Source organism: Pygoscelis adeliae, unplaced genomic scaffold (assembly GCF_000699105.1).
Source record: "Pygoscelis adeliae isolate BGI_AS28 unplaced genomic scaffold, ASM69910v1 Scaffold113, whole genome shotgun sequence".
Lineage (NCBI taxonomy): Eukaryota > Metazoa > Chordata > Aves > Sphenisciformes > Spheniscidae > Pygoscelis > Pygoscelis adeliae.
In genome coordinates, this window is record NW_008825108.1 from 6,489,541 (window position 1) to 6,513,471 (window position 23,931).

The following is a 23,931-nucleotide window of genomic DNA, read 5'->3' on the forward strand; positions in this document are numbered from 1 at the left end:
AACGCCTTGCAAATGCGATGAGTCCTGTTTCACTGCAGCATGTGTTTTGAATCGGGACATGACAACTGGGCCGTAGTTGATGCTGATGAGCTTTGAGAACCAGCATGCCTTTGTGTTTTCACCTCCAGTTAGCTGGGATGTGCCATTAACTCCGCGGCACATTTCCAGTCCAAGCATGCTGCCGGTGTGCACCACAGCTACTCACTGACAGGCACCTTGTAACCATCCTTGACAGAAATCAGAAGGCCTGTTGTGTGTTAGCACCAGGCTGTTTCAAAGAAGATATTTTGAGGATTGAGGCACATGCTCATAATAAATACTCGCACACCCCACACCCACAAACGAGAGGGTTTGGAAACGATTTGAGTGATTAAATAGAACAGCCTTCCTGGTTTCCTGCTCCGATGATATCAACCCGCTGCTCCGTATGCCCACATCAGCTTTTCCATTCCCAGCACTAGGTGTGTCTCCTGAATCGGAGCACCGGTGGTGACGAGTGACATCTGAGCTGATGGATTATCTCCTAAAAATGTCCAGTCCTGCCAGCTCCACCCTCTGCGCTGTGGAGGATGTTCTCATTTTCTAAGAGATAATTCTGTGACAGGGTACATGAGGGCAGGTTCATGTTAATAGATACTACCGAGCCAGACACACTCGTGTGAAATAAAATGAATGCCTACTGAAAATTATTCTATATGGAAAACTATAAAGTGCAGGAAATGTTACATTTCTACGAAAGATATTTCACTTGCAGCATAACATAGCCAACACTCTTATGCAAAGACTAGGATGCCTCTTTACGTTTTCTAAGTGTTATTTGCTTTATAATAATATGCTAATACAACTAACGAGGGAACAGTGTGGGATCAGAGGCAAGTGGCTAAACAGTTCCTTAAAATCACTGTTTCTCCATCCTTCCTCCTGACTGCGACCCCACCCACTGCTCCTGTTAAACCCCACTCCGTATCTTCAGCTGCATTCCCTCTGCCATCCACCTGCAGCATTTCTCACTCCCTCTGAGCAGGTTCCCAGTCCTGCACACGGATTTCCCAGTCTCTCACCACAGTCACATCCTTGTGGCAGAACACCAGCCCCACTGCTCCCTCCTCATCCTCTTACTCCACATCTTCACCTTTGCCTGCTTGCCTCCTGCAGCCCCCGCTACATGTCCCCGCCGCAGCACCTCAGCTTCAAAGCCCCGTGTCTTTTCCCCTTCCTATCTCACTTTCCCACCTCAAATCAGAAGCAGAATTCCCGTGGTGCTTCAGAGCATGCGTGGGCTCTTTCTTACAAAGGAGCAAGTGGCTTAACACTTATTACCTTATTCTGTGGGTATCTTTGTGTGTGTAACACATCCAAGGTACCTGGATGTCATTCCTTACCCCTTTCTGAAGAGTGCCCTCAGGGTAAAAGCCTACATGAAAACACTTGTGGCAGAACAGCAGATTCACAATAACGTGAAGGTAGAAAGCACTTGGTGGGTCAGACCCACAAATCCACAAGCTGTTCCTTGAAGTGCTTGTGCCAAAACTGGCTCTGGCACTCCAGCTGAAGACAAGCGGAAAGTTAAATCTAAATCATACGGACAAAGCACTTTATTATGCAAGCTTATAGACAGATGCTGGAAAACTGTTCTCTTGATGTTGAGAATTTTCAAGCTCCCTTGCACTACAGTCCTGGCTATGAACGGTCATATTCGCTCCAGTCCTGCTCCCTAGTGAAGGTAATAGGATCACCAGTCCTATTAGCCAGTAGGCTTTCAAAGACTAACGAAAAAGATCATATTTACAGAGCAGAAGGAGAAAAACTGTTTTATCTTAGCAGAATTCAACATGGGCTCATCAAAGCATTTTTGTATATCCATGTGAGTCGAGAAAATGTGTCCTAGTTGTGGTCACCAGTATCATAACATCTATAATATTTGTAATAGCCAGTACTGTAACAATTGATCTATGTTAGACTGCATAATTAAAAATGTAAATGGATATTAGGCAGATCTTATTTTTAGTAGATAAGAAAGATTCCCTTTGCATGAATGAAACTTTATTTTGTAATGCTGAAGCATGTTTTAAAATGCAGAAGTACTCACCATGAAAAACCAAGTTTTCCATTGAGAAATCCTGGATTATATTGAAAGTGCCAGGAAATGATTCAGATGAGATTAAAAATGACGCATAGTTTACAGGTGTTTTATACAAGAGGTGTTTTGAGGCAGTTGTATTATTTGCAAGTCTAATAGCCTATTCCCCACCTGGCAGAGATTGGGAATGCAGCCTGGTATGATTCTTCCACGTTCTGTGTTACAATGTTTACCAAATAATACCAGCATCTGTAATTCATTTATAGACTGCAAGCAAAACCAGGTAAAATGGAGGTGGATGAATTTCAAAATGTTTCAATATCTGAAAGATTTATGATCTTTTGGGCTGCAAGTGTAAGAGCAGTCTGCCTCACAAAATTTTTGCCTTCCTTTCCTGCTCACAAAACAGAACTACCTTAAGGACAGCCCTTCTCACAGTATTTCAGTCCTACTGTTGGTAAGGCAACTAGGACTGGACTAGGAGTAACAAATGACTTATCTTGGAAATGCTACAAAAGTGAACATACCCATGCCCTAAAGAACTCAGAACATAGTAGCAGTCGAAATGGAAGAAGAAAAAACGACCACAGCACATCATACCCCCGTACAACGAATACAGCCTTTGCAATGGGACAGAGCCCTGGGTCTTCATGACAAAGTGGTGTTCATGGAGTGGATGAACTTCCAGTATCGATGGCAGTGGGAGAGACTGTCCAGCAGTGTCACCATATAGCCCAGCCTGTTCCCTGCACCGGGCAGTCTCATGGGGGCAAGCTACAGCCCCTTTAACACCCTCCTATTCCTCCAGCCTGGCAAATTCAGGCCAATATTAATTTCTTAAAGATGGAGTTGGAGGAAGGTTCTTCTACTCTAATGGGAGAGCTATTCCAGGCTTCCTAGTTACATGGAAGAAAACAGCAGTAATTTTGCTTCAGTCAAAATTGTAGGAGACATTTTTTATTAGTAATTATAAGTGCTTAACAGCTCTGCTGAGTTTCAAGATGCTTTACAAACATTGATGAATTCAGCCTTGCAGCCACCATCTGTGTCTTTCTGCTGTAGCTTCAGACTCTCAGACTTTGCCATCCTTGAGGAAAAGATTATTACCTCCAAGGTATTTGTCATTCAGGAGGAAGCTAATTACTTCCATTTGTGTCTGATGATTGCTTAGCGGCTCTGATCTTTAGCAACGCTCAGGTTTTCCTCATTTCAGAGCTGAGTTTACAGCACTTACCTATTTCATAACCGGTCAGGACTGTTAATTTATAAAAGATTCCCATTTGGAAGCAGTGTTTGTTTCGTTGATTGGAGATGGAAGGAGGTCTCAGAAATTGTGAAACTGATTTAGCTGCTCCTTAGTAACAGAGGGATTTATCTCAAGACATGGTAATTAAACTGGATGTTGAGTCTGCTTGGAAGAGGTTTTTTAAGGTAGGGGTCAAGCTACACCAGAATCAGAGGCATTGTGTGAACTAGAGGAAGCGGGTGTTTTTTCAAAGCCACGTAGCCTGAGGCATTTGTGGAAATGGCTAATAATCACTCTGCTGAAAAGGAATGAGAGGTTTCCTGTCCTCATATTGTTAAGGGGGAAAAAAGCTCTAAGTGAAAAAGTTGGGAAAGCTAGTACAAAGAGATTTTAACACAAGCTAACTAGGGTTCATGTTGTGCTATTAAAACAGAGGACAAGACTTCCACGCACAGACTTTGAACTAGAAGTCATGCATTCATTTGCACATTTTAAGAAACGTACTTCCAAAACACCAGCCTGGGTCCTGCAAAGGCTCCACTCCTGTCCACGATGCTCCTGTGACCTGCAGTGGGAAGAGGACATGAAGTGTGTTTGGGATCATCCCTCCTCTTCCTTTGATTTGCAAAGGTTTTATCTTGTTCTTAGCAACAGGATGAAAAGTCACAAAAGAAATCCAAAAGCAACTCTGAAAATACCAGTTTTTGCTACAGCATATGTACATCAATTATATATTTCTTATGTAAACAGCAGGGCCACGTGATAAATAGTGTTTTCTTACCACTCTCCAGTTCAGCATCGACATATGTATCTTTGAACATATTGCCTAGATTGCACTCAGCGAAGCAGCTATCCAGAGACTATTTCCAAACCAACAGGTGTCTGTATACAGTTAAAAAGCTGCTGATTCTAATTAATTATTTAAGCAAATTGCCAGAAGAAAAGATATTTTTTTCAGTACAGAAATATTTCCATATAATTTTGTTAACAGTAGAATATTTTTTCAGAAAAGGTGTGAAGAAAGTCAAAGTGTGCCCCTAGACAGCCACAACATAGGCACCTCACTCCCCTTCTCCTTAGCCCTTTCTGTTACGCTGTGTAACTGAGAATTTACTGGCTTTAGTTCCAAAAGGGTAATACATGGGGGATCACATCATCACAAATGAGCAAGCAAAAACTTCCTTTGCAGGAGGGATTTAGCAACCCCCAGTTCTATACTCAACAGAACTGGCCCCCACTCCGTTCTAGGTCATCCAAGACTGTGAAGGAAAGAAGAGCGTGGAGGAAAATGTTTCTGTATTTTAGCATTGTGTCTCCAGTCTAGTACACATGAATGGTCACAAATTGTGTCAGATGAGAACACAGGACTGATGGGAGGATATGGATTACCTAGTCCAGCCCCTTACAGCGAACTTAAATTGGTATAAAACCACATAGCTGATTTTATCCCCGACAGAGGGAGCTTTTCTTAATTTAAATCCAGCTGTAGTCTTTGGAACAGTACAGCTTCAAAGATATCAAAGTTGAGTCCAAAGGACTTGGTGTTGTTATATAGCGTTGTACAATGGTATGACACAGGTTTCGTCTAGGCAGGTCAGCTTTATACTCAACGCAGGCTGAACATTGCCTGGACCTGATAGTGTTGCTTCAATGCCCACAGCTTGCTGAGATGCTTCCACACAGCCCAGCGTTGTGCAGTATAGGTGTACCTTAGTTACACATGATGATCCTTTGCAGAGGAAAGAATTCGATGCATAATGCTTTAGTGCTTGACAGTCCCGAATGACAGTAGATTATTTTCTTCAACAAGTCTTCGATTCGCTATAGAAATCTTCTAATTATGGGTTTTCTTTTCAATTTCCATCTTCCTTGTGCTCTTAGATCCTCTAAGCAGAGTGTATTTGAAACCAAAAAATCCATCTGACTCCTTGAGTACCTACATAAATGCTAACTACATTAGGGTAAGTAAATGTACACTCTTCATGTGCTTTTGAGACAATATTTGATTTTCTACGTGAATAGCTGATTTTGCCAAGGTGCCACTCATTTTATTCCTACCCATCTTCATTGATAATTCCTAATCTTTTTGTCTATATTGGTGTGATAGAAATAGTTTCATGAGCTGTTTGTAACAAAGACCCCATAGCCATGAATGTACTAAAATGGTTGCAGTAAGAAAACAATTTGTCAAATAGGTTATAAAAAACATTAAGAAACACATGCATTATCATTTGTTTACTTCAGTATTTACCGTTTAATATTGTCCTACTGCCTTATAGTAAGGAAAAGAGGGTTACCTTTTAACAGTGACAGAGATACCGGTATTTTGGTAAAGAGAAGATCAGAGTCAACAGCAATATAAGCTGTATGGTTGCTCATTACAGTCATGTTATCCACAAACAAGTTCAGTGGTGATGGGTTTTTTTAATGCATAACTATATCAATTGATAGTCCTGAAATCATCAGTTACGTAATTAAATAAATACTGTAACAAGTTTGTGAAAAGGAGCATAAACAGATGTGTTAAATATACACATGTGCACCAGCACACACACTCGTTCACATTTTACTCCCTACATAGAATGGTTCCATGATACAAAGACTTTACCAGCATGAACCCTGTTGGAAAGCATTATTTCTAAGTGTCAGCTATGTTGTAATCCTCAATGACACACACACAGAGCCTTCTTGAACTCATGGCACAGCATATGCTGAATAGACTACTAAGAAACTACTTCAGTCATGTTTTAGGAGTATAGTCCTCTACCTGCAAAATTAACATTTTGATTAGAGTTATGTACCAGATCCTCAGCTGGAATAAATGTAATAGTGCAACTGAACTTGGCCTCAGAGCTCTACAATGATGTTGCTTATTTAAATAACAGTACATGAATATATACGTACACATCCCCCACACCCTTGCCCTGCCTCACTTTACATCCCGTACTTTCAGTGTTTTGTATGAAAGACATCATCAAAAAAAAAGGTTTTTCTTTTGGGAGCACACTTTCCATCAGCCAGGCCATGTTTTGAGTCCTCTGAGGTCTCCCTTTTCCCCCTGCCACCACCCTTCAGGCCAACATACGGTGATTTCTCCTGCTGCTAACACTGGTTGAACTGTCAGCAACTGCAGAAAAAATACAACCCAGCGATGAAATTAAATTTCACATCCAGGCATGCAATATCATTAGGCTTGCTGGGATCCTGACAGACCTGTCTTGGACAAAATATGTTCAGGCAGATTGGTGAGCAGAAGGAGGACTGTTTATACCAGCTGAGGATCATTGGTTCATGCAATGAATAACAGCTGTCAGGGAGAAAGGCACCCGAAAGGAAGACCCATGGCTAAAGGCTCCCGCACCACCTCCAGCCGTTCTCCATTCACTCATCCCTTTCAGACATTGCCAGGCTCTCCTGATCTGCATTACTGTTGGGCACCCTGTCACTGCACAAACTCGCAAGTTCTCATTCTCACCCGAAAAATAAGAAGGCAATCTCTTGTTTTTCCCATTTCTTCTTGCCTTTCCCTTTCCTCTGCTTCCCCACTGTTTGCCTGACCTTTCTGTGACCTCCTATACAATTGTGTGTCTCGGGACTCCCTGTACTGATATGCTGTCCCTCCTATAAGGTCTCATAAAGGTGCTTCCCCCTTAGCAAAGATGCATAGCAGAGTCTTTGACTCCACAAGCATTCATGTATTTTAAATCTTTTTTCCTGTCATGAATCTTCATAGAAACCAGTTTTATAGTTCTCATTCTTTTTCTGTGGCTTGTTGACTGTAAACTATCTTGAAAACACTGCAGCAATATAAATCATGGATTAAAGTACCACTGGATGATGGAAAGCCCCAACAACTTGGAGAACAGAGTAAGCTAGAAGAAGCCAAATAAGCAGGGAAACTTGAGAGGGATTGGTGTATTCTCAGGACCATTTCACTCCATCGAATCAGTAGTTTACAGAGGCAAAACTGTTCTACTGAAAAATTTCTCATCTGCTCTACTGTTAGGCGTAACTGCTTTCAGTTCAAATAACTTTTTTTTTTTTTAATTCCAGATTAATTTTTCTGCTCTTTTAGAACATTCACGAGCAATTTTGGTCGACCACATGAATTTGAAGTAAATGCTTTTGTGTCTGTTTCTAAACCAGGGATATGGAGGTAAAGAGAAGGCTTTCATTGCAACTCAGGGACCCATGATTAATACCGTGAATGATTTCTGGCAGATGGTTTGGCAAGAAGACAGCCCTGTCATTGTTATGATCACAAAGCTGAAAGAAAAAAATGAGGTATGACAACTAGCCAAACTGAGAAATTATTCCTATGGCTGCGTACTGTAGAAAGAACCTTAGCAGATATGGAAGGAAGCTAGCAGATAACTGGCTCTTAAATACTCTGGTAATGGGCAATGTGAAAAGTAATGTTGGGGTAGCCAAATATACCAACTGCAATTGCATAGCAATCGTAAGAGATGTATTAAAAAAAGACAAAAAGGAATTCCGTTTTCTAGATCTGTGCTGTTGGGTTCATAGTTTTTTAAGCAACGCCTCATTTATCTGTTGGTCACCTCTGCACTTCTTGTTACTTTCTGGTATGTAAAGAATAAATGGTTAGTGTTATGATTAGAGGTTTCCTGACATGGTTGAAGTTTGCACTTTGCTATAATGGCAGGTTTTGAATCCATTCCAGATACTACAAATCTTCTGGACGATCCCAGAAATACAGTTTGGGCTCCCAAATGCCAACACCATGGAGGGACTTAGCCAGAATGGAAATACATGGCTCTTTACCTTAGTACCAAGTAGAGATGACAATTGCATTTTAATTGCTAATGGTCATCTAACTGCCTGTTATACATTCTGTGACTTTTGGATCGATTCCCAACTACATCTTTAATAGCTTTATTTAGTATTCATGTAAATTGTTGCCAGGCTTTCCTTGATAGTGCCAGAGTCCATATTTGTGACTGCCAGACATTAGGAACGAAAATCACTCTCCCATGCAGAGGGCCAACACAAAGCTCTATTCTGGAAGACTGAATGTTAAAGAAGTGGTTTACAGGGCTTGTGGACAAAAGAGAGACAGACATAAAGGAGTTCAACTTTTTTCTTGAGTCCAGACTGCTAGACTTGGTAGCAATTCCCAACTCCAGGTAGGTGCCTCAACCAAGTCTCAGCACCTTGCCAGGTAAGAACCAGGGCCATATTGCCCCTGCTCCACGCACACCCCTGCTCTTTAAACTCAGATGCATGTGGTGATAGAGAAACAGAGTTTATTCAGGCGAAGTTCCCGGTCTGAGTGATCAAGGGACCAAGAACCTGAGTGCATTCCCAGGGCTCAAACTCACTGTTCCATTTAAAGGTGGACTCAGTAGACATACTCCTCTTTCTTCTGCCCTTGACCGCTCCTTGGCTCTTTGTCACCGTGAGTTTGGGCTTCTAACATGAACTTAAAATCCAGTGGATTTTAAGAAAGCTGTATGTAAAAAGTAGGTTATGTAAAATATCCCAAGATGTATTTCCAAACCAGGTGCCATTTTGCACTAGACTGTTCAAACAAGTGTCCAGAAGCCTACATTAAAAAGATTACTCCTGCAAACGTAGAAAACTTACCCCGGCCTAATTGGCCAAAAGAATAAGTATTTCACTGAGGAAATGCTGACTGTTTAAACACTCAGATCTGACACTGTTTAAGAAGAATGACTTGAAAGAAGTGCCCAGTGGTTTCCATCATGTCAGGAAGCCCTGTGTTTACCTGAGTTACGCAGGCTCTAGGCACTGGTGTTTATCCGCATTGTTGTGGCCTGGCAGTGGTAATTTCCTCCTAATAGAAAGGGTGGGGAATCTCAAATCGTTCCCAGGCTATATAGGGAGGCTGTGTTTGCACAGGCTGTCCTGCCCTGTCTAGAAACCTTAGGAACTCTCCCACCGTTAGCGGCTTCCTCCTGAAACCTTGCTTGCTATTGAAAAGAAAACAGCTTAGCTAGTGGCTATGCTCAGCGTATTAACTTCACTGTTAAAGTATTTGCTCTCTGTAGAGAAGGCAAGAGCAGATGTTATTTAGCATAATAGCACTTCGTGTTTTTTCTTCTCTGTGGTCTGCTTTATTTCCATCATTTTCAGAGAGGTATATCTGCAGTATACAAACATACAAGTACCTTCATATTTGAAAGCATATTCATCCACTCATCCATGTCCACCCCTGCACAAATAAGCCCCTATACCTCACTCTCAGGTATAGGCCCCATTCCTCAGTTGGTATAACATCAGTCAGCCTCCATTTGAGCTATAATGTATTATAATGTATAAAGTAATGTATAATGAGGGAGCTCTCAAATGAGAGACACATGAAAAACCTTAATCTCAACAATAAATTCATTTATTTAGCATAGGTAAAATTTCTTGGGACATTAGTGTCCTAGTTCAAGATACTGACGTGATGAATTTGAAATAACAATGGGAATTGTGTGAAATGATGATAAACAGAGGTTTCTATAGAGTTACTTCCTTCCATGAGATGAAAATATGGTTACCACTCACTGTGGCAACTATGAAAGTAGAATGTTGAGCAAAATACTCATTTCAGCTTTATGAAAAAAACGTGGAGCATTATATGATTGGATTTTCTTTCTTTTTCATTTTGAAGTCTGATAAAAAAAGGAGATTGATTTATAAGCAAGAATGATGCTGAAGGAACTATGGGTGTTGTGAGTATTTTAAGCAGAATCTGTAAAACCTGTCCTCAAAACTACACAATGTCTGAACAGATTGGATATATACCTGTGCAAGGAGAGTCCACAGCAAAGGAGCTTCTGCCTGAATAAATAATGAGAATTCGAGGCTGTAATTTTAGGGATAATATGAGGAAAAACACATCTCATCTAGTGACCTAGGTACCCTCCCTGGTCACTGAAGAGCAGTAGTCACCTCCAGAGGATGATCCATCCCGCTCTAAGAGAATGAGATAAATCACCCACTGAAGGTGACCATCTCTAATTCTGTAGTAATATTTTAGGACACGATCTTACAAAGCTTTATCCACGAGGCACATATAAACTTCATATATTACTGAGTTTAGTCAAGACAACTGAGCAATGGAAATTAGACAAATATGTGGAGTGTAAGAATTTTATAGACTTCCACATAATTTTACAGAGAAGTTTATAGACTTCTGTTGTATCAGCTGTTTTTCGTAGTTATGCTATGTACTCCATAGATAATACACATTTAGTTTGCTTTCAAAACTTACTAGCAACATGACCCGTTAACCAGGAAACATATTTTGGGAAGCATAAATAAAGAATACTGTGCAGCATTCTGCAAGAAGAAAGGACTAGTACTGACAGATGCATTAAACAATGCGTATTTATTCAACTCAGATAATGTAAATCTTGTCAGTAATTATCTAGGACAATCTTGTTAACTCACTGTTTAAAGCTCATATTATTTTTCATGTAACATTTTTTCCCTCAGTTGGTCTATAGGCACACTTATCTACGCATAGCAAAGTAGATTTTGGAATTCAGAAATCCTACCTTTTACAGAATTCACATAAGCCTCTTTGAAGATTACTTATTAGTTAAGTTGAGTATTGGCACCATAGATATGTCTGGAAAAACTTAAGAAGATTTGGTCCTAACTTTGAGGATTTTAGTATATGAAGGCAAATCCTGCAAGCTCTCTGAAAGTATAGAATTAGTAGTGACAGTAAATAGAGGGCAGGAGTAAAAAGTGATTCTGGAATTGAAGTTTTGTTGTAATTATTCATTACTGGTGTGTGTTGGCCTGGTTATTGGTACAGTTAATGCATAAATTTGTTGGCATAACTATATGGAAAAAGAAACAAGAAGTGGAGCTGAAGTAAAGCGACTTCACAAATATTTGAGAATTGTTAAACTAATTTTGTTCAGGGTCCAAATCCAGGGAAAGTAAAGCAGGTAAATAACACGTCAGCTGAGAGAGCCTTCCTCCGTTCAGCAGAATTGGGGGACCAGGCTGCAATAGGAGCACTTCTGGCAAGACAAAAAGGCCTGTGCTCCTGAGCACAGACCGACCGCAGCAAATAGCAGGTGCCAGCCCCAGTCCGAGGCACGACCACATCCTACTCAGTTATGGAGATCCACCTCAGGAGCGGTCCCATGAAGCCTGGCACCCGGCGGGTGTGGGATGGGGCGCACAAGGAGACAGGACAGGGGATGGAGGGAGCCTAAGCCTGCAGCCCTGTCACAGGGGGAAGGACAAAGGATGAAATCAGTTAAAGGCCATGCGAGATACTGTTTCTTGTATAAACTTCCTGTTCGGGCCAGGGAATGTTGGTGTGTTTTTTTTTTAAAAAAAAGCTCAGGCACCAGATCAGAAATAAATAATCATTTATTAGCATAAACTATCCAATGGAAATGAATCTGAGGGGGGTGGGATGGCAGGAAGATGAGATTTTCCATGTGAAAGTAAGAAGATTCCCAGGCTTTTGGCTGCCATGCAAGTTGGTTAGGATTTTGGGGTTTTTTTGAGCTTAAGCGTCTTTTAAAAAATCCTGCTCATAGCTGTTATGTTTGCTGACTACATAGAGGATTGTATGTTCAATCCCAAGCTCACAAAATATGTGACCTATTTAGAAAGTGCTGTAATAGATGAATATGCTGAAAGGGAAACTGTGTGGCCTGAAAGAACAGCAAGGAACAGAATCAGGACCAGCACAGAGTGGAGGTGGAGGACTACCTGATGATAAGAACAAGTGAATTCTTCCTTTTTTCTGATATATACTGTAGGCGATAAGCTTTTACTGATTACAGACATGAAGCTAGAGAACACCCTTCTTAACCATTGTGTTTGGCTTTTGAACAGGTTTAAAATAGACCTACCTGAGACCAGGGGAATTTTCTCTAAGGTTCAAGCAATAGCTTGAGGCAATTTACTCTTTTTTGCTGGTGCTCCTGGGATTTTCTACGTTTTTTTTTTATGTCTGATATGTTTATCCCTCCCATCTTCATCTTTATCCCTTTATTACAATTAACTTTCAAAAACATGCTAATTCCCCCAAATATCTGGCTTCTTAGAAGTGCCTGAACCAGCTGATCCCAGCTCTATTTTCAAGGCTATTTTTTAAAGCAGTAACAAACAGTATTTTAAAAAGATGCACGGAGACTGTGTTAAAAATAATCCATTGTATCTCACTAAATGTAGACGGACTGTTAAATGAAAGTTATTATAATGAACAGCCCCATTTCATTGTCCACCCAGTGCAAGTTGCCAATTCCACTTCTGGAAAAGAGTCAAGAAAAACACTCTTCTGGAGTGCCTGAAGGCTTTGTAGTGAGCGTCGCATGCTCCCATTTATCAAGAAGTCTCAGGGGTTGACTCAACTATTGTTGATTGTCAGGGTACAATTGTGTATTTAGACTTCTCTTTTTCCCATATTAGCACTGAAAACTACACTCCCAGGGAGGGGCATGAATTGCAGATCTGGCAGATGATAGTAGCTATATGTGTCACATGGGGGGACTGTGGAACTTGTGAACACTTTTTTTCATACAAATTTCTGAGTATTTTATTGCCATTCTTGATGTCTTCGGGGAGACAGCAAATTTAGGATGTTCGAGTAATTCTGCAAAAGACAGCATTTGAACGAAACCAGTCAGACTGGCCAGCATTATTTCAGAAAATGTGGCTTTCACACACCTTATGCTATTAAGGTAATGAGCATCTCTTTCTAGAAAAGTATTTATACAACAGAGATGATTTGGTTCAATCAGCTATTGGGTTATCAAGTAGAGTAGCAGCTTAAAGATCACGCTTGGTGGTAAAGCCTTGCATTTCACTGATTTTTTTTTTCTGGTTCATTTTTGGCAGGATTTACTGGGAGTTATGCTTTATGGCAATTAATTAATTATATTAAAGGGATTGTTTCATTTTGGTGCATAATGTAGGCTACTGTCTAAATATATACCAGTTTCTTCAGGAAGAGTTTGTGAGGAAATACAAACAAGTTCTTTCTGGGATTCCTGTTATTGTAGAACTGTCTGTTGTCTCGGTGTTTTTTTACCTGTGCATTGGATATTAAAAAGAAGGTTTTCTTTAATTGTTGGGTTTTTTTTTTTTATTTAATGAACAAGCCAGATGGGTCAGCATTATTTCAGAAAATGTGGCTTTCAAACACCTTACACTCTTAAGGTAATAAGCATCTATTTTTAGAGAAGTATTTATACAACAGGGCTGTTTGCTTTCAGGTCGACTATAAAGATACTTTAATGGAAATGAATATGAAGTTGCAGTTGACTTGAAAATAAGCAAACTATTGCAGGGGAAAAATAAAATGTTTCATATTGTAAATATTTCTTCATCTCCTTTTTAGTAGATGCTTGTCAGATACATTGCTGAAATAGTGTAACACTACTGATTCATTAAGAATACTGTATATAATTCTGTGTAGCCCTAGCAAGACTGATGGATTTTTTTAACATTCATTTCCAGTAAATTATATAGTAGACAACTCAGATTCTGCAAAATACTTTAACATGCACATTAAGTCCCATTGAATTCAGTAAGATCTAAGGGCACATTTACATGCCTTGTATCAGGGCTCAGGAGAGTAAAGAGGATAAAAAGTCTTGTGAGGAGAGGACAAATTCTGAATTTCTTGCACAGAAGGAAATCCCTTTTGGAAAGAGTAAACTTTATAAATTTAATTCTATGAATTAAAGAATGTTCTAGGAAAAAATCTTTAATTTTGAATGTAGAAAATAATTCCTTTAACTGAACTTCACTGAGCTTTTAAGAATAAAAACAGCTGTTCAAAGTGTTCAGTGATAGCGATCCATATTTGAAAAACTCAGATCCTGAAAATCAGGCTAAGTTATGCATTAAGAACCCTGCAATTTCTTATTTAGGAATGCTTCTGACATGAATAACACCTTGGTTGAATTCATCTGAACTTTCCAGACAAATAAAATTCTGTGTAAAAATTAGATATGAATATGGCTCCAGGATCCAGTTTGTTGACAACACTGATGCTTGCTTTCCAGAAATGCGTGCTCTATTGGCCAGAAAAAAGAGGAATCTATGGGAAGGTTGAAGTCCTTGTTAACAGTGTGCAAGAATGTGAGAACTATACTGTCCGTCAGCTTACAATAAAGGTAACAATCGGCATCTGAGAAGCATTGTTCCTAATGCTTTATTTTTTTAATGTTAAATGAAGTTAAAGTGGTTTTTTTTAAGGTCATAGAGTTTTACAGGAGGAGTAACTGAGCTGTGAAGCTCACAGCTGCAAGGTATGATTGAGACCAAAGCACTGGAACACTTATCGTATTGCTGCTTTGTATCACTCTGGCAATAAAAAAGGCTTCAAAAGGAGTGCAAGCTTCACTCTCTTGAATTACGTTTGCTTTGAGGCCTTTTTAGCATTGCCAAGGTGATGTAAAGGGATTTTAGTTAATGAAAGAACTAGCATAGCATCATTCTGAAAAAGATACGCTGCTCATGTTGTGTGCTGAGTGCATCTATAGCCCGTCTGAGAAGCTAAAAATGTAAGGAGTGTATAAGGAAAGCTTCATGCTTTCGTGGTTCTGACTAAACATTAACTGTGCGAAATAAGGCAGATGCTCCTCTTTTAAGTTACTCCCCGTGTTACACTTACGTGCTATTGGATTGCATCATCTGCTGCTCCTGACAGAGCTTTACAATAAATAATGAATTGGGAAACTTTGTTTGGTGTTCCAGCCCAGGCAGTAAGAAGTGGGCAGAAGTCATATCGTCCAACACAAATTACTCTAGCCCATATTTAGCCCATTTGCTTGCTGAAGTGGTAGCAGCCTCTCTTGGAGAGAATAACTGGACAAACTGGGATGTTTGATTAATCTAGAAGGGCAGTGCTTCTGCACCTTCAACTTAAATACTCTTGTAATTTTAGTATCAGACCTTTATGATAATGTCCTTAAAAGGTAGTGGAAATATATAATAATTTAGAGAGTCAGAAGCCCAGATCAAGCTAATCTCTCTAGATCTTATTGCCGATCTAACACAGACCTCTGACAATTCCCAATTGACAACACAGTCAGCAAGTCGGTAGTCAGACGGACAGAGCCGAACTTACATAGCTGGAAAAACAGGTAAGTTTTCAGGTGCACAAACCCTTCTTACAACGGTGTCCCTGGAAGCACACCTGTTCCCTGCAATTGCACCCTCCGAGTCTAATAAAAAAAAATTGTTAAATCTGTTTTAACATTTTTACTGTCTTTTTACCATAACGTTGAGAGAAATAAAAAGAATTGTTCACTGCAAGTGTGCATATAAAATCTTCATATTATTTTCAGCAAGGGAGTCAGTCCCAGAGTGTGAAACACTACTGGTACACATCCTGGCCGGACCACAAAACCCCCGACAGCGCTCAGCCTCTGCTGCAGCTCATGCTGGATGTAGAAGAGGACAGGGTGCAATCACCTGGCAGAGGCCCTGTCATTGTGCACTGCAGGTAATTTGCAATCTTAAATGACTGCCCAAAGCAAGGCCACAGCAAAGCACATCAAACAGTTCTCCTCCTAAACAAAGAACGTGTTTGGGGAAGAGTAAAATTGCCCAGATCCTCTTCATGCTAATTGACTTTTTCTGTTCATATTTGAGGATTTGAGTTTTGGAGAGAATTCCCTTGTTGCTAGCAAATCGTTTCTGAAGCGTTCTCCATTTCTGCTAATGAACTCTGTTTTTGAAAGACCAGCTGGAAAAATTATTTTGCTTCTGTTTCTTACCCATTATTTGCTTTCTTTTTAGTCTTGTAGCATAATTACATACCTAACTCAGATGCAATGCCCTGTGACTGGTTGGCTAGAATGTTGTAAAGCAAGTCAATTTTGAACAGCAGGCATCAGGTACAAATTTGGAGAGCAAAACACATCAGTACTAGAATTTGTGAACATTTTCACAAAGGCGGTTGGTTTGATACTCAAGAGCAAAGTGTTATTCAGTACTCAAGAGCAGAGTGTTATTCACACAAATTGTAATGAATGTCCTTCTAATCATTCTAAGTAAGTTCCATTTTATTGCTTTACATTGATTCATTGCCCCATGTTGCAATTTAAGTAGTAGGAAGTAGTACTGGATTTGTGATATTGGTGGAAAGAAGTAGGTGAAGCAAAACAGAAAAAAAAATTAAAATCAGTGTTTCCTCACTTGCTTTGTCTCATAACTGTGATGATACATCTCTTACAGTTGGGATAGTACGTTTTTTTTTCCTAGAAGTACATCAAAACCAGAACTTTTAATCTTGAACCACTTCTTTTCAACTCCATGTTTAGGATATTTAGAGAAATGGAAGCCAGCTTTGAACCACCTGTCATTTTTCAAAACCAGAATGTGATGAATAAGGAACTTTCCCAAATTTTATGCAGCTGTTTTTATCAGGAATTTTAGTTTCCCTAAACAATCCACAAATCTGTGGACGGCTATTGAGAGTTCCATTTTTCCAGTAAGGATCTTCAGTAATGAAGGTCTTCAGAAGAATGGGGTGTGTTTCTGAGGTGAGTGATATGACAGCAAGGTCTGTAATCATGAGCAGGAATTTATTCATGATTAAAGACCCAGATATCATCTCAGTTGTGATTAAAATTCATAGTTCTTCAGTCACAACTCAGCTATCTATATGCTCACTACGCTATGGTCTACAAAATGGGTAAACTCACTCACACCCCTTTTTCTAGTCAGATAGTTTCTTCCCTTTTAATCTGAGTTGCAGCTGAGGTCATCCAGGTCTTATAGAGCCTGTGCACACTTTTAAACTGGGACCTCAGATACAACTGCACAATTCTCAGTTATTTCCAGAGGAGCATTACAGTGCACATTCAAACAATGATCCTTAATCTGAAGCAGAAATGCTTTAATAGTTTTTTAATAGGACACAAGTGGAAAAAAAGTAATTCAGTTTTTTGTACATGTCTTCTTGTAGCATGGGGTGCTGTCTTACACGCATCAGTGATGAGCCCATTCGGGACTCGTGATATAAGGACTTTACTTCTTTTAGCAAAGTAGTTCCTATTCTGTAAAAGAATAGGAAAAAGAGTAAACTTTTGCTTTGGTCCTTAAAATCAGCAGATCTAATTACACACATGCCAAGGACACAGATTTCCAAAGGAAGAAAGTTTTAAGTTCTTACCAATCTTTATAGTGGCATTCCCTGGAAAGGTATATGTTTCCTCTCTCATGTCACTCATCAAAAGCATGTGGTAAATATGGAAAATACCTCCTTAATCTGTCCTTTGGATGTGTAGTTAGTACATCAAAATAAATTTGGGTTTAATGGCAACTAGGTGGTTTGGGATCAATTGCAAGTTTTAATTGAGAGATTTCAAATATAGAGGGAAAAGGTTTTCTTATTTAAATTGAATCAGTAAGGAAGAATTAGAAGACAGGATTATATTCTGCAAATGTAAAACTAATTTAGCCCCATTTAGTCAGTGAAACCAAGCTGACCAAGAATCTGGACCACAATGCTGTTTTCTGCTTCCCAGAAGAACCAGCAAGTTGGCATATTGGAGGACTTGTAAGAGCTTCTTAAATGAGAATAAGGGATAAAATTTTCATGCTCAGAAACTTGACGCTGTTGTAGTTATTGCTGGAAATTTTTGCTTTTCTTTCCTCATCAGCTAGTGCATGAGCATATTCTATAAAAAGCATACTGCCTGCATCTCTTAATCCTGAAACCATAACAGTCCAATACTCCAGACTCCCACTTAACAGACCACCGTCATTACGAATGAGCTACTACACGTTAAACTCCTAAAAAAAGGGGGAAAATAGAAATATATATAATAGAAATATATAGAGAGAGACCATGTTTGGGTGTTTGAAAATACTTCAAAGTAAGTAGCTCTCCGTATTCCCTGGATATACCAGGAAAGAAATGTCAGGCAAGTGAAGAACAATGTCATTTTTATCTTGCGTGGTCTGAAATAAAGCTATGTAATAAGATAGGACCAGCGCGCCTGAGCTGAGGAAGAAAATACATTCGAAAACCCTAGTCTTTGTTTAATACATTTTAAGAACTTGTCCAAGAACACTTAATCCACACCAAAAAAAGGGAAAAAAAGAACCCTTCATCATAGCCAATTTCACTTACATCTGAATTGTTTAAACTTGTTAGCCCCGCTTTAAAGGGTTTCAAAATATTTGAGGAAGAGAATGGGGGTATGCATTAGATTGCTTTCTCCAAATCCCTCTTCATAAACTGTGATGTTCTCCTTTTGGATGCATTTCTCCCATAGATATTGATGTCCAAGGAGACAGACAGGCTGTCAACTCAGGATCTTCATCTCACTCGATCCTTTCTTATGCTGCCAGTTTTACATCTCATTATCCCCTCGCGGTTGGCTTAGACATCCTCATATATTTAATATTGCTGAGTCCTCTTGGAAATTTTCACTTCCAGATGGGAGGGCTCTTGAGTCTCTAAAGCACTCCTATCTTTCAGTCTGTGGTGAGTAGATTGTGATTTGTTTCAGCTGTAGCAAATAGACATACTCCTGGTAACACTTTGCGCTCGGATCTATCAAGCTTCCATCTGAGACACTCAATGTATTCTTCCTGGCGTTAATTTAAATAACTCTTGCAGAGCTCTTATGAGGCAGGTAGTGTTCAGACCCATTGCAGAGATGAAGAAAGCAAGGCACCAAATGGTTAAGTATTTACTATAAAGCCAGGCACGGAGATCTGGACCCCTGACTCCATGTTCTAACTATTTTCCTCACATTTTCCTGCCGTGCAGCGTGACAGGGATGAGCTGCACCGAATTCCACATTACTTAAGCAAGAAACAGAGCGGGGCAGAGATTCTCAAAAGTGTTGGAGGCCCAGGGAGTAAAGATAATGCCAAAATGGCTGTTTCCAAGCAGACATCAAGAAAACCTGGAGAGTTACAGCACCAAATCCTTCTCCCTCCTGCAAAATCACAGGAGAGGGGGTGGTTAACTTCATCAGCATGATTCTAGGTGCTTTTTACCTTCATGGTTAGAGGTTTGGTTAGCAGAACCCCTGCATACTTTGAGGGCTTCAAACATAAAGCCCTACTGACTTTTGCCTTTAGGTGGGCTTTTCCCCCTGTTCGGTGCATATCTCCATCATTTGCTTGGACTGTGCCAGAGAATATTTGGACTTTGTGGTGCTAATGGAGATTGCTTTTCTTACCATACACTTGTGTGCAAACTGGAAATGTGTAAGCCTCACAAATTACCCACAACATCTGGACTCTTGGAACAGTGCACCCTTGCTAGTCATGTACCTTGTTAGAGTAGTTACCCTTGCTAGTCATGCACCCAGGAACTGTGGGTTCTAGCAATTCCATGTTTCATATTTTTAGTGTTTTCATATCTATTTAGTGTTTTCCACTTAACTCTTTTGATCTGTGAACTCCATTACCCTATTAAATTTTGCCTTCTTTTCAGTGCTGGTATAGGAAGAACTGGATGTTTTATTGCCACGGCCATTGGTTGTCAGCAGTTGAAAGAAGAGGGAGTTGTAGATGCGTTGAGCATTGTCTGTCAGCTACGAGTGGATCGGTGAGTTCCAGAAGAACCATAAATCAGTCAATGATTCTGAAATGATTCTGAAATCATTACTGAAATGATCAGTAATGATTCTGAAAACCTTTTCACAGTTGAATGTTGCTTTACATGAAGTGGCTGCCATCACTTTTGCCGACTCTTATGACAGCATTAGCTGAATATTCAGAGTAACATTTGTATTTAGAACCTGAGTAAGGAATATTGTTTTCTGCGTGACACTGGGTGAGACTCCACTGAATGAAATTCTCCTGAGATGGCAACCTTGTGGTTGCTGGGCATTTGGCACTCCTCTTTTCCCCTCCTGGAGCTTTCTGCTGTCTGCAGCATCCCACTAGGACACAAGAGACACAGGGCAAGGGATTGTCTTTGAGCCTGGTGTCGTGGTTTAACCTCAGTTGGCAACTAAGCACCACGCAGCCGCTCGCTCACTCCCCCCCTCCGGTGGGATGGGGGAGAGAATTGGAAGAGCACAAGTGAGAAAAACTTGTGGGTTGAGATAAAAACAGTTTAATAATTGAAATAAAATAATAATAATAATGTAATAATAATAATGATAATACACAAAGCAAGTGATGCACAACTGCAGTTGCTCACCACCCGCCGACCGATGCCCAGCCAGTCCCCGAGCAGCGGCCCCCCCGGCCAGCTTCCCCCAGTTTATGTACTGAGCATGACGTCACATGGTATGGAATGTTTCTTTGGCCAGTTTGGCTGTGCCCCCTCCCAGCTTCTTGTGCACCTCCAGCCTTCTCAGTTGGTAGAGCATGGGAAGCTGAAAAGTCCTTGACTAGTGTAAGCACTACTTAGCAACAACTAAAACATCGGTGTGTTATCAACATTATTCTCATCCTAAATCCAAACCACAGCACTGTACCAGCTACTAGGAAGGAAATTAACTCTATCCCAGCTGAAACCAGGACACCTGGATTGACAGGGACATCCAGGCTCACTCAGCGTGTAGTTTCTTTATGCAGTGGAGAGAGCCAAGTCTGGTGCTGTTGCTATTTCCTCAGCTGTGCTGGGGGTCCTTTTGAATTGCGTTGGCAAACTTACCCAGCTTAAGAAAATAGGAAGGCATTTGTTGCAGAATTTTCTTAAGTCAGATCAATTCCACGATTGAATTCACAGCTTGGGAGCAGGAACACTGTAAGCCAGCATTGTTGCAGAGTGCTTTGTTTTGTGAAACCATGGCTGAAGAGAGATTTGTGTTGGAAAGGAGGATGTGGGTATTGTGCACAATGGAAGCTGATGGTTTGGTTGTACTTTTCTTTCTTATTCTGCTTGGGGAAACAGGATTTTGTATAAAGTAAATAAACAGGGTTGCAGCAAGAATATAGAAGTCTCGTTCCTCTCCTGCTGTAGGTACCAGATCATATAATCTCCTTGCAAGTATATTGGCTGCTTCTGACATACATTTCTTCTTTAAATGGAAACAACCCATAAGAGTGCAAATGCTGAAAAAGAGCTCAGGTCAAAGGGACAATACAGGATTTTTGTGTTCTGAAGAGCTCTGAAAGGTATTGGAACCATGAAATGCAGAAGAACCAGAATCCATATAGTTGACCATGTTTATGGATCACGTCCTCTGCCTCCCCCTCCCACGTGCCTTCATCATACTAGAGATTGTAATGTGATCCTCACAGTGCCACATGAGCCACTTGGAGTGTAAAATTCTCCAAGGGGAGTTCCTGACCTAAAAATCTCAGCAACAAAAAAGATGGAAGAGCTGAGGAAAAAATGCTTACTCTGTTTTAAATTATCAACTCCAAATTTCCAACACTCCGTTCCAATTATCTGTTCATCTTATTGAAAAAGGTTTGTAGTGCTCTCCCCCATTTTAGTATTTCTATTATAAGATAAGCTTTTTCTTATTGCTTTTACACTCCACTGTAGAGAAGTGGAAGCAAACTCTGGTCTCAGCTACATCAGTTTTTATGTCATTATTTCAGCCATAGAAAAAATAATCCAAATTTTCAGCGTTATAACTGACAACACAATTCCATTGAGTGTATCTGACTAATGAACTTTCTTATATGTATTAGTATCCTAGATAAACTTGGAAAGAGAATGAAAATGTGACCCAAATATAAACATTCATAACAGCAATCTCAGTGACACAAAGCTTGTTATAAAAATTGTTAAGTCATGTGATTTGTGCATTTCTGTATTTTTTTGAGTTTCAGATTATATAAATAGACTCCAGAGATCTTGCTTAAGGCACCTCAGCTCTTCATATTCTCAGGCATTGCCTGAGACAAAAACTATATCTCTGTTTTAATTTTTACAGACATTTTTCTGGCCAAAACTCAGTAACCAAAAACTCTTTTTCTTTCCTTTTTCCAATTGGCCGTATTGCAGAATGGATCTCACTTACCTGGCATTCAGTTTATAGCAAGGATTGCTAAGGCAGAGCTTAGCAGCCCCTAAGACTACAGTAGCCACTGTCAGCCCAACCAGATGGTGGGTTCATAAAGAGGACGAGTATCACTGTTACATGGACAAAGCTGCATGAGACCAGCTTCCCCAATGACCCAGTCCTGACGTGGTGGTTATTGGTAGGTGGCGTGTGAGCATCGTTACATGTGGCATGAAGCTGGCAAAATGAACTTAAATGTCCCACTAGGCATGGCTGCAAGAGCTGGCTCTGGCCATAGCTGTGTTGCTCTTCACTTACCAGCGTGGCCAACAATAGCAATGGGGTACAACCAGGAGCAGAGCAGGAACAGAGACAAGGCTGTCTTCCTCATGATGCTGGCCAGCAGCTGAGCTCCAATTTATTCTTTGTACATCAGATTGCCCTCACAAAACAGAAAAAAGAGAGTTCATCAGAAAAGGGTGGTTTTATCTGACCACCTAGGAGCCAGAAACCTGCCCAAGAGGTACACTGAATCATTTCATCTCTGATACCTCATCCCCGCTAGGATCCCAGACAGGCTTGCTCATGCTCAGAGCTGCACCATCCAAATGCAGACCTACTGATGGAACAAAGGTATCCATACTCGAAGGTATCCACTTGTGTGTGAACTTTTTGTCACATGGGTCCATGGCCACATTTCTACCAAAGTGAACTGAGCTATAGGAGAAAAGAGCTGCGCTTGAGAGACTTGCAGTGATGCTTTACTGATTTACCAAAACATTCCCATTGCCCAGCACACTCAGTGAGAACCAAACCAGCATCCAGACAAATTGCAGATGGTGGCAAAAAGTTATGCTGAAAAATAGTTTAATTAACTGCCTACGTAGCCCCTCTGGAAACAGAGTTTAAAATAGAGCTCCAACAGGTAATGAGACAGGAGAGAGCTGTTCCCAGGTAAGGTATGTCCAGATGCCACTTTCTTCTTAGGTGTTGAGTGTAAGTTAAGGGGTGAATGGATCTGGCAGTAATCGTCTGTGCTGAGCTAACATGAGGAAATGGACCACCCATGCAAAATCTTGACCCAAGATGGAGATACAGCCATGCTTGGTGCGGATTCATAGAAAGACAGACCCACAGGTCTGCTCAGCTTACTTTTTTCCCAGTTCATTTTTTATGTTTTGCAACAGAAACAGGAAATGTTTGATGTGAGGCGTCTTCAAGACTTACTGTGATATCGAGAAACTTTGCACACTTAACCTTAAAGGCACATTCTTGGAATGACGTCCGATAACTTTGCTCTTGGCTCCTCAGACAGGATGAAAAGAGTTTCCAGTGTGCGTCAATTCATTGTTTAAGTGTTTTGACTAATCACTTCAGCTTAAAAAAAAAAAATCCCAAACCCTGCATCACATTCATTCTGGAGCAGACTGCATCCAGCTGCACTAGCAGCGAGCCAGAGGGCAGGGTAAAGGACCCTTCCCTCCCCCGTGGCTGCCCAGGCAGAGCTGGTCACAGTCCCCGAGCCCTCAGGATACCAGGGGCTGTTTCTTCCGAGCACCACCCCAGAGAGTCCCAAAGAAGCAGAGAGCCCAGCAGCTCGCAGAGGAGCTGGCAGTGTGGGCTGGCAGAGGACGAAGGCTGCACACCCGGAGGTGCCATAGCTGTGGATACATCCCTTCTGGGCGCGAGGGACACGGGAGAGGAAACCTCCC

General features: G+C 40.6%; 1 protein-coding gene across 1 annotated transcript in view; it reads left to right on the top strand.

The window, feature by feature from the left end:
- PTPRR (protein tyrosine phosphatase, receptor type, R) overlaps positions 1–23,931 on the top strand; it is a gene marked incomplete at its 5' end in the record, with an annotated part of 140,483 nt that overhangs the window by 112,445 nt on the left and 4,107 nt on the right. Inside the window, 5 exons of the mRNA XM_009327549.1 lie at positions 5,208–5,287; positions 7,473–7,610; positions 14,342–14,452; positions 15,629–15,786; positions 19,744–19,857. Of these exons, the coding sequence (XP_009325824.1) occupies positions 5,208–5,287; positions 7,473–7,610; positions 14,342–14,452; positions 15,629–15,786; positions 19,744–19,857 (601 nt within the window). The remainder of the gene's footprint in view (positions 1–5,207; positions 5,288–7,472; positions 7,611–14,341; positions 14,453–15,628; positions 15,787–19,743; positions 19,858–23,931) is intronic.